At 38.1% G+C, this 12,171-nt stretch overlaps 1 protein-coding gene across 1 annotated transcript in view; it reads right to left on the reverse strand.

Moving 5' to 3' along the window:
- The window catches only part of SFT2D1 (SFT2 domain containing 1), a 33,855-nt gene extending 21,954 nt beyond the window's left edge, over positions 1-11,901 (reverse strand). The window contains exon 1 of the mRNA XM_072643855.1: positions 11,589-11,901. Coding sequence (XP_072499956.1) covers positions 11,589-11,651 — 63 coding nt within the window. The 5' untranslated portion in view covers positions 11,652-11,901. The remainder of the gene's footprint in view (positions 1-11,588) is intronic.
- Positions 11,902-12,171: the final 270 nt, after the last annotated feature.

Raw genomic sequence — 12,171 nt, forward strand, 5'->3', positions numbered from 1 at the left:
CCATAAATGTTGAAAATAATCTTTCTGCTGCAAAGAAACTAATATTTTGATAGTGTTTTATAAAATGTAAATCTGACCACATGGTATTCTCATTTAAATGAATAATAGTAAAAATCAACTCATAGTAGATACTGTATAATTTTCCTGGTAGTATTAACATTTTTCACGTAACATTCTCCTACAGAAGTCACTGTCAAAACTACTCATCAAGAGACTTTCTAAGCCCTTTTGAAATTTTTATGAATGGTGACAGCAATTTTCTTTATTCAGTTACTTCTAAGAGTATCAGGGAAGAAATACAGGAAGAAATAAAAATAAAATCAGTCCTTTCTCCTTTCACAGAACACATTCTTGGTATCAGCAAAAGCTGCTCATCAAACCTGCATCTAGTTTCAGCAGAGAGAATACATATGTATAAAGGAGAAGAGACAGTCTGTAATTTTGTTGGTGTGAGGAGCAGCTAGTATGTAAATTTCCCTCTGCCTCTGCAGACTGTCAACTAATGTATTAAATTATAGTCTTAGAGAGCAAAAGAGTATTTTACTTACGCACATATTGAAAGTGTTTGCATAAATAAAATCAATTCACCTGAATAAGAAGAAAATGCATGGACTGAGAAAACAATTTTGCATTAATGTCTCTGATAAAAGTCTGACATCCAAAATCTTTCAGAAACTTTTATAAAACTTCATAAGTGAGGGGGGAGGGGAAGAGGTTAAGGCTAAAAGCAGCCTAGCCTCAGGGATTTGTGTACCAGAGGAAGTGGAGGGGCCAAAGAGTAATAGGGAGAATAAAAAGAAAATGCTTAAAATACCAAAAATATACAAAGAAAAAGTCAATAAGAGCCAAGTGCAAAGCAGACAAATCAAGTAATAGTAAAACAGAAGGAAGAATGAATAATACCTCAAAAAGAAACCAAAGTACTTTTATGAAAAAAATCTAACGTGAAGGAAAGAGAACCAATATTATTTGATAAAAGAGACTTATGTAGAAATTATGGAACAGCAGGAAGAAACTTCAGAATGGATCAAAAGAAAAATAAAACTCACAGAAGAATTATGAATGAATTTAAGTCAGAAATAATGGTTCTTACAGCAGAATTTTAAAACACAATTAAAAAGACAGAAAAATTGGATTCATGATGAAGAATCTTTCCAAAGAAAGAGAAAACTAAAAAATGAAAAAAAGCTAATTAATTCAATACAATCATATGCCATGAAAAGTAAGAATTCAAAGACCAAAGTAAGCAAATAAGTAATCTAGAAATAAGCAAAAGTAGAAGCAGAGACCTTAAGATGATGGGGGGAAGGGGGAGGGATTAACAAATCATAAAAGAAGTGCCACAGGAAAAAGAGCTAATTCTAATGGACTTAACATGAGTTCTAACATTTAAAGAAAACATTCAACAAAAATTACTCTCAAAAACATAAAACTCATCCTACTAAATTACTTTTAAGTAACAAATACCATTCTGATAACCCACACCAGGGAAACATAGCAAAATAACAATTAACCATATTTGCTAATGAGTATAAACACAAAAATTTAAATACAATTCTTGCAATATAGCCAAAAATTGATTTACTAAAACCAAATTGGAGTCATACTAGGAACAAAGGATGGATCAACCTGAAGAAAACAATTATATTTAACAAAAAAAAGAAAAATTATTATTATTTCAATGAATAATGAGAAAATATTTAAAAAAATACAGCACTCATTTATATTAAAAGTCTTAGAAATCATAGGCATGGAAGGGCCTTTCTTTAATATGATTAAAAATATATATCTAAAACCAAGTGCTATCATGTGCAATGGGAAAAAATTATTAGAAACTTTCCCAATATAAAGAGAGCTAAAGCAAGGTGGTTCCCTAACCACGCTGTTATTGAGCATCATTCTAGAAATGCTAGTAGCAACAAACAAAAAGAGAAGCTATTGGAGAAGAGAGATAGAATCATTTTTATAAATTATCACTGATAAAAGTTTGATATCTTGGACATATATATGTATATAACTGGGAACACTTTTGAGAGCAAGGCATTTCTAAAAAGTAGTCAAAGGATATCAAGTTTTCTATAAAGAATTATACTCTATAAATGACCAGGTATGTTCTAGACTACTAAAATGAGACATAAAAATTTAAACAACTGAGGCTTTACCTTACACTTTACAAAATGGCCAAAATTAAGAAAGGAGAGGAGGGGAAAGGGGAACCAACCAAGAAAATAAGTAGGCATTGTCAGGGGGGCTAACCAGGGAAATGAAAGCAGCATGAAGAGGCAGAGTGCTGAATGCATTATTAAAAAGGTTTACTGGATTTGGTATTTTTACTTAACAGTTTTTCTTTGTTACAGAAGATGGTTCAATTTTAAGGTGACGGAAGATTTTGAAGGGGGAATATTTCCAGACACGACTTTTTAAAAGTTAAGCCTTTCTACTCTGACATTAAGTTTTGGAGAAGAAAAAAAACCTTTCTCTTTTTAGTAATCTCCCCCATTAGATTTTAAACTCCTTGAGCACAGGAATTGTCTTTTGTCTTTTTGTACCTCTAGTGCTTAGCACAGTGCCTGAAACATAGCAGGCCCTTAATGTTTACTGACTGATTGCTTACTGTCCTTCCTCACCTCTACCTCCTCTTCCCTGGCTTATTTTAAGACTCAGATTAAAATCCATCTTTTACAGAAGAACTTTCCTGACTCTTCTGCTAGTCCCTTCTCTCTGAGATCACTTTCCATTTACACTGTGTGTATGCATATGTATCTCTCTCTCTCTTTACATATATATAAATATATCTTGTATATACATAATTATTTGCATGGTATCTCCCCCATTAGAATGTGAACTTTTTGGAGACAGGGTCCCTATTTCTGCCTTTCTTTCTGTCTGGAACATAGTAGGTGCTTAATAAATGCCTGCTGATTGACTTGTTGACTGACCAGACTATTATTTCTCTGGGGTAGTGACTTTCAATAGGACAATACAATAGTAAACTTTTTCATAAGGCTTTGAGGATACTGAATAAAGCATCACTGTGTTCAGAATTAGCATAACTTCCCATGTGATAAGGAGTTTACTATTTTGAATGCCCCTCTTGTTCCAGAATCTCTTCCAAAAGCTGAGACATTACTTCTGCAATAGGAACTTATTTTATACATGGCTTCATTATTTAACAATCACACAATATCCTTGCCCAGGAGTAAACTATTCAACAATGGAGTTCTGTAGCAGGTCAAATTTGATTGGGGGCTTAACATAAGTAACAAAACAGCCAAACGATTCCTCTTACTCATCTCCTTAAATGAAAATAACTTTATACTCTATCAAAAATGGTAATTCTCCATCTCAGATGACAGTGAACCTTGAATTAAGTTGAAAAGCACTGAAATCAGATTTTTCTTCATTCTTCGTAAACACTGAGTTATGACTTCTGGAATGGGAACATCTCAGTTAAAGATAAAGATTATCATCCCAATTAGTATCTTACCATAAGAAAAATGTCTACATATTATCTTCTTAACTACCTAATCTGAGTAGTCCTAGAGTATCCTATTATGGGCAGTTTTCTCCATAGCTACTTATGGTAACAATGTAATTTATCATTACTATTATTAATATAATTGTAGAGTGTTAATCATTTTCTAAATTTCCACATCATTATTTCATTTGATTTCCATGTAATTGACTGAGGTGGAAAAAGACTACATTTCCTAGGATAAGAAAATTCTATTTCTCAGGAGTCGTGTGCATAAAAACAGGAAATTAGTAGAGAGAGACCTTTAGGAAGATAGAGGAATGAGGGAGGTCACTGCCAGACTCATGACCACAAAGAATAACAGGAACTTATGAGAATGAGAAGTTTTATTACACTATGAATAATAAGTTTTATTACACTGTGAATACTGCCTGGTGTAGAATCAAAGAAATGAGATACCCTTATTGGGGAAATATTGGAGAATGGGAATCTCATCCTGAAGCAACAAGTAGCACTTAAAGCATGCCTAGAAACTGACGCAGTGCTTCACTAAATTCTTAAGCCACAGGACTCAAAAGTACAAAGGTTTCTGACTTTGCTCAGGCCTTCCCTAACAGAGCCACAAGTTTTGGAAGAGGTTCAAATAAATGAAGTAACTTTTCTAAGGTGATAACTTTTAGTTATAAGTCAGGATCAATACCCAACTTGACCTCTGATAGAGCAAAGAATGAGGGTGTGGGGGGAAGAGTGGGAGGGCAGAAGGACTAATATTGGTATATGGAAAATCTGAGTTCAAGTTCTCATTTTGCCATAAATTTGCTGTGAGACCTTGGCCAAGTCACTTAAATTTTTTACTCTTAGTTTTCTTAGCAGTACTCCTTGGGCGCAAAAATGCCTGCCCATTGTGCAAATACAAACAAAAATTGTAAGAATGTATTTGCTTGGAGTCTTGCAAATATGATAAAAAAAAAACCAAAACATTAAACTAAAAGGGGTGGGAGAGAGGAAAGAGAAAAAATGACTGTATATTCACCAAGCTAGACACTATGGAGCAGCTACAATGTAGAAAGAATAACAGTAGAGACACCCAAACCACAAAAAAGAAAAAAATCTAAGAAAAGAATCATTAAAATCCTTGGTGTCAGATGTCTATGAACAAATGCAGAATATGTAGCTAATAACCAAAATAAAGTAGTGACGCTAATGTAAAGGATAAACTTGACCTTCTAGGAATTGAAGGGATGAACCCCAGGATTGGAATAAGTTATAACCACATCATGATCATGATAAAGAGGGCAGGTTTAAAAGAAAGGGGAGAAATAGCATTGTATATTAAACTATATTTGTATGAAGAAGTCCAGAAATCACAGAGAAGCACAGGAAGAGAATATGTCTGTGAATCTCAACAGCGATAGAAGTAACTAAACCTAAAGAGGAAAAGGCTGAGAAGTTCATAAGTTATGGAGGATGTCAATTATATCCATATCCAAGAACAGAAAGGAGGAAAAGAAAGGAATTCTATTCTGAATCCAATATTCATCAATGAAGAGAAACAGATTGCTTAAGTAAAAATAATGACTACTTTGGAGGTAAGGTTCATGTCCTGTCAGAGTCTGTAATAAAGAAGACTCAAGATTTTGAGAAAGCATATTTTAAGAGGTTCATAAGAGAAATCCTACGGATAAAATTTCTGTAGAAAAAGTCATCCCTGCAAGTAAGGGATGAGGGAACAACAGCACTGAGGAAAAAGGGGAACCTTCTTAAGAAATTATGTGGATATAAAGGGAACTCACCAGCCACTTTCAATTTTAAAGTGGCATGTACGTTAGAAGATGCAAGAACACTTAACAAAGGAGAAACACAAAAACATGACATGGTACTATAAGAATAATGTTATCAGTGCTTCAAACTCATGTTTTAAGTGAGACTGGTAAGGAAAGGTAAAGACAACAAAAATGGATTTCTGTTGTTATACTGAAAAAAGAGGAACATCAAAGATGGGAAGGGAATATGCATTTATTAAGCACCTACAATGCGCCAGGCACTGTGCAAAGCACTTTGCAAATAATCATTTGATCTTCACAAAAACTCTAGGAGGTAGGTGCTTTTATCCCCATTTTTAGATTGAGGAAACTGAGGCAAACAGAGATTAAGTGATCTGCTGATGTCTAAGGTTAGATCTGAACTCAAATGTTCCTGACTCTAGGCCCAGAATCTTATCTAGAGGCAACCAGCTTGCAGGTGTCTCTTAACAGAGAGAAGGCAGAACAAACAGTTCAATGCTTGTTTTTCTTTTGTTTTCTGCAAAAAGGAGAATGATCATCTTTAGACTAGAAAGAAAAAACAAAGATGAATAAGGAGTTGATGCCAAATAGAAGGGGTAAATAGCAAGAGATCACCTACATGCCTTTGATGACTTCAAGTGCCCCTGCACAGATGAACTGTGCACTTGACTTTGTTTTGAGTGAGGGAGGGCTGTGCAGGTCACCAACCTCACTTCTCCTCCAGAGCAACCTGAATCCAGTGACCAGATATTCATCAGGATGACTGGAGATGACCCAGGATGAGGCAATTGGGGTTAAGTGATTTGCCCAAGGTCACACAGCTAGTGAGTGTCAAGTGTCTGAGGTGAGATATGAACTCAGGTCCCTCTGACTCCTCTACTGGTGCTCTATCCACTGCACCACCTAGCTGTCCCACACAGATGAATTATGATTTCAAAGACTGAAAGAACAAATAAATGATGACTAAGTCACTACCAGGGACAAATCTCCCAATTTTCAAAATTCTAGATAATGCTAATGAATATCAAGAAAAAGAGGTCCTCCATACATGTAAATATGTTCATAGCTACACTGTTCATGATAAAGTTGGAAACAATAAACATGCACAACAATTAGGGAATGTACAAATAAATGAAGAAACATAAATGTAACAGATCACTATAATATAAAATCAGGAAGTTGGCACACTACTTAGTATTTTTCAATTTTGCCAGCACCGGCTGATTGAAAAGCCATGTGTCTGATCTCAAAAGGTATGGTAACACTGGTTACAGTGGCAGTAAGGTTCTCATGATTGCGAATTACTACTTTTGATTAAAGCACTCCTCCAAAAATGAACAGTCACTTTCACTTCATCTTTGGTGGTTTCTGGCACTCTGGTGGCCTTCACTAATCTACTTAGAATGGTATCATTATGTTTCCCCAGTGATAGCCTTGCTAAAATGAGGACTGTAATGGCAAAAGACCCCAGAAGCCATTTCATCTAGCACCTATGACAGCATTTATGTTTAGAGTCAAATCTTTTGGACCCATTCAAGGAGGTCACAAGTCTAACCTCGCTCTGCGGATATAACCACCAATTTTTATGGTGAAGATGAAGAAATGATAGTACAATTAGGTAGGTTTTTGTGTTGAAATTTTATTGCTTTAGTTCCTTGACCACTTCCCCCTCTCCCCCCAGTTAATATAGAGTAAGTTAGTTTACATGTAGCTTGTATAAGTTAACAATAGTAGGAAATAAGATTGCAAAGGTAGAACTAGAAGTCACTTACAAACTGTCCTATAAATTAAGTTAGCATGACAGTTACTTGCAAACTGTCTCATCAATTAGGGGAGCATAAGTAGTCACTGGTAACTGCCTCAAAAATTAACATCCTGAAACAATGTGCTAAATTAGAAGAAGCTAGTTAGGACTTAATGCAAGTCCTGCTAACTGCCCTTGGTCTATAAACTTCAGATAAGCTCCAGATATGCACAGTAAGAATGAGTAACAAAATATTATGCTAATGAACTAACCCTTAGGTATTGTTGATAACTTTGAGATGATGTGAATGATAATGAACTAATCCTAAATTGGCATAAGAATTGGTCAGTCCCCTACCATTAAAGCCCTATAGAAATAGGACTCCAAAGTCCTATCCCCAACCCCTGCCCCTCAGCACTCCCCCACCTGCTACCTATACATGCTGCCTGAGTGCTCCAAAACTCCAGGGTTCCATAAATGACTCTGTGACCTTCCCCTTCCACCACACCATCCCTTGTCCCCGCCCTGCATCCTGTCCTTTGCCTCTGGACTCTCTGTGCCATTCGCCTCTGTATTCTTTACCTTAGTAATGTGTAACTGAAGCATTACTCTTTATTTGTTGCCTTTGTGGTCTCTCACAACAAGTATCCAAAGAACTGGGCATGCCTGCCCCCTGTGCCCAAAGGAAACTCCTAGAAGTTCATTCCTTTAGTCATAAACCAGGAGCAGGAGAACTGACTGAGACTATATGCTGCTTATAGTAGCTCCAACAGTAAACAAGCATGCTTCAATGACCTCACTGGTAGAAAGCAAGAGTGGGCAGCTGAACCCCATGTCCCTCCCTTGGAGAATTCTCCCACATATTTGGGCCAAAATAAATCAATGAATAATCTCATAAATTAATTAACATCTCAATTCAGTTTGCAACTATTTGAATGGCTGGATTCAAAAAGTATTCATTAGCAGCTCAATCTGAAGTTAAAAGGAAGTCTCTACTTTATCAGGCATGGATAAAAGGATAGGTGTAATGTTTATCAAAATAGCAGAAGATACAAGAGGGATAACTAACACACTGATAAGTTAAAATTAAAAACTAAAAAAAAAATCCTGACTGTCTACAACATTAGACCAAATTAAATAAGATGAAATTCAGTAGGGATAAATGGATTTTTAAAAATGTCTTTACATAAACATAAGATGAGAGAAACATGACTAGAAAATAGTTAATCTAAAAAGACCTGGAGGTTTTTTAGCAAACTTCAAGTTTAACATATACAAGTCAAGTGTAATATGGGAAAAAAATAATGTGTTCTCAGGTACAAAGAGAAGCACAGCATCAAGGACTAAAACGGTGATGGTACCATACTACTCTGCCTTGGTCAGATTACGTTCAGGATATGACATTCCGTTCTAGACACCACATTTTCAGTACCTTTGGAAGATGGAGCATAGAATAAACAGGACAGCAAAGTGCCTGGAGATTTTGCAACATGATGACTAGTTGAGGGACCTGGGGATGTTTAACCTGAAAAAGAAAAAACTGGGGGCATGGGGAAAGTTATCGTGTGGAAAATGGATTAAACTTGCTTTGGCTGATTCCCAAGGACAAAACTTGAAGCAATCGAATAGACAGAAAAGTGATTTTAAGCTTCATGTAAGGAAAAACCTTCTAATAAATAAAGTTAAATGGGTTGTTATCTCAAGAGGTAGTAGGTTTTCTCTACAGGCCTATATTCAAACACTCAACGGCCATTTGTAAGGTATGTTACGGAGAGGATTCTTGTTTAGGAATGGGGTAAAATAAACAGCCTCTAAGATTCTTTCTAATTCTGAGATTTTGGTGATCTTTTCTCTTGTTCCTGTCTATGTAAGTCATCTTATAAAGAATCTGTATGATCGTGCTGAAAATGAGCCACTCCAGGTTTGGGGGAGTTTTTTTGGTTCAGTCCTAAAGCTGTCGTAACCTCTCAACTTATTGATCAACCTCAAACATAACAAGTACCACTATCAGAAGGAATCTATTCAATAAAAATTTTAAATTATAAATACATTTAGAAGTTAAGAGTGCAAAAGAATTGGGGGCAAAAATATGTATACATATACCTCCTCTTCCCCTAGGCTATCAGTTGAAACTCAGTGCGCAGTCTTAATTTCTACTGTAGTCCATGTAATTAGAAATGACATTTTAGCAGGGTCCTCAGGATAAATTTATTCTAAAAAAGGGTACTGGACTACAACTATCACAGGTTCTAGTTTCCAGGATGCTTTTTGTTTTATTTGCCACTCAGGAACTCTATGACTGGGTAAAACACAAATTTGCTGCCTTGGTTTCATCTGTACTGTTAACTTCATTCCTGTTCTATTATTTAAATAGTGACTGGGCATCTATTATGCTTAAAGCACTATGCTGGGAGCATACAAAAATAAGAAAACCTAGGTCCTTACCAACACAAGCAGCTTACAACTTTATCTATAACATGACACCCACATAAAATACAACACAAGGCAAAACATAAGTGCTATGGGACTACAGAAGTAGAAAAGTTAGAGTCCTGGTTAGGGAATCCAGAAAGTAGGTCTAGGACAACACTGAGCAGGCTGAGCAGAACTCTGGAGGAAAAATGAATACAGCCAGGCTTAAGAGTCTGGATCTTATTCAGCTAGCCACGGCTTTTTTTTAATTAGGATTTTTAAAATCAGTTCCAGGGTGTAGAGCAAACTACAAAATCTTAGAAAAGATATAAAGCTTAAATAAAAATTGACCGCTTCCCTTGTTGCACTTTAGAACCTAAGGGATATCTTTTTCATGCACTATACTCAGTTTGTCTCAACTAGATATTAAGTTCCTTGAGGACAGAGATTAAGTGTCAGTTTTTTGATTTCTCCAGTGGATGTTCTTTAAGGCCACTTCCAGCTCTATTTATACAACGCAATGTGCTAAACCAAAAGACCTCAGCATTCAAAACACAGTCTCTCACAACTTCCAACTTTAATTCTCTCAACTAAGAGAAAAGGGCTTTATCAGGTCACATGGTATCTTCACAGTCTTCCTGCCTCTAATTTATCCTTTAAATGCCCTAGTTTCCTAGATTAGCCACACTTACCCTCTAAAACAGGGGTTCTTAACCTTTTTTTTTTTTTAATGTTATGGATTCCTCTGGAAGTCTAGGGAAGCCTTTGGACACCTTGGGAGAATGTTTTTAAATAACTTAAGGAAATGCTATACTTCAGTTAGGTCGGTGAAAATAAACATATATGCATATATACATTGGTGTAAATGTGTATACATATATATGCATGATATACATACACGCATGAATATATAAGTAACATTTATATATAATGCCTACTACATGCCAAGCACTTTTCACAACTCTTTACATTTAGTAAGTCATTTGATCCTCACAACAACCCGGGGAGGCAGATGCTACTACTATCCCCATTTTACAGAAGAAGTACTGAAGCAAGGGGGGCTGGTGCCTTGCTCAGGGTCACACAGCTAGTAAGGGTCTGAGGCCAGATTTGAACTCAGGGAGATGACTTTTCCTGACTCCAGGTCCAGTGTTCTATCCCCTGAGCCACCTAGCTGCCCCATGTATATACATATACAATATATAACATATAACATGTATAACATATAAATATATTTTATTTTGCATGTTAGTGTGCACATTCTAAGTAATGTATGCATAGATCATACGTATATGTGTGCATTTTATATATTTATAAACGTAGCATCAGGTACATTAAAAGCATACGTAAAGATGTTACATATTCTTGCAGTGTGTGATCTTTATCAAAAGAGTTCAATACTCTCTGAAATGTCACATTTTCTTACTTTACAGCATGAGTTTTTAATTTGGGGCGCCAAGCGCTGAGGGGGTGCCTATACACTTGGATGGGAAAACATATACCTGTGAGAGGGGACAAGGAGTTGGGGTCCCCAGATTAAGAATTCATGCTCTGAAGGAAGGACACGTGACATTTCGGAGAGCTCTTCCGAGACAGGTCACAAAGTGCTGGAAGAACATATGCCCTTGCAAGTCGCAGCAGCGCACGTGCCAAAACAAACTTCCCAGGCTAGTTTTATACCTCTCACTAACAATACTTCTCTTTTGGGGGGGGGCCCGGATGAGTTGGAAGAGGCCTCGGGGGCTAAGTCCACCTCACCCCCTCATTTCATGAATGAAGAACATGGGACCCAGGAGTTATGGGCCAGAGGGGGGATTGAAAATGGGGGGAGTTAAGGGTCTTTCCTCCCTCTACGGAGCTCAGTTTCCCCATCTGTCACAGGAGGAGATGAGGTTCTTCCTGCTCGGAATCGTGTGAAGGCGCAGGAGCAGACCGAGGCAGAACCGCCGTAACCCGCACGACCGGACAGGTCAGGGTAGGGTAGGGTAGGGGGCGCGCAGGAGGCACTCGAGGTCCCCGGGCCAGAAGGCCGGCCGGGTAGGAGGCCGGGGGGCGGGGCCTCCATCTCGGCCAATCAGATGTGGCCCCGAAGCCCCCCGGAGGGTGGGGGACTGCAAAGAGACGCCGCAGGAGGGGGTGTGTCTCACGCCGGGTCTAGGAAGGTGCGGATTACCTGGGAAGTCAGTCCCTGTTCTTCATCGTCCTGGCCGCTCAGCACCCGCCGCAGCTTTTCCATGACCGCAGCGGCCCCTCTGAGCCCTCCTCCCGGCCACCGGGAAACGGAACAAACCGCGACCTCACAGGACCACCGGAAGCCGCGCGCGCCGCGAGGGACACAGATCCGGCGACGCGCCCTGGGTTCAGTCGCTCTGACCCGAGGAGCTGGCGCTACTGGGCATGCGCTTTGTTCCTCTCCTTTCCCCCCTTCCCATCCTCCTCCCTAGTTCCTTCTTTAGCTCGACAAGACCCGCCCACTCCTGAAACTCGACCAATCCTAGAGCCTTGGAAGCTGGAAGCCACGCCCCCCATGCTAGGAAGGTTTTTGCAAAAAGTATCAAGTAGGCTTGTTCTGGTGGGGTTCCCCCTGGAGGAGTGGGCAGACCAGAAATTTATTTTTGTAGTTGTTCAAGCTAAGAAAAGGGCAAGGAGAACAGGTGCTTCCTTCTTCATTTCTCATTAATTGGAGTAAGAAATCCCCTTTGAGCCTTTAATTTGTAGACATACTTTTTGACTGGACAGCAAGCCCCCACCCACCT

The sequence above is a fragment of the Notamacropus eugenii genome, chromosome 2 (genome assembly GCF_028372415.1).
Source record: "Notamacropus eugenii isolate mMacEug1 chromosome 2, mMacEug1.pri_v2, whole genome shotgun sequence".
NCBI classification, from domain to species: Eukaryota; Metazoa; Chordata; class Mammalia; order Diprotodontia; family Macropodidae; genus Notamacropus; species Notamacropus eugenii.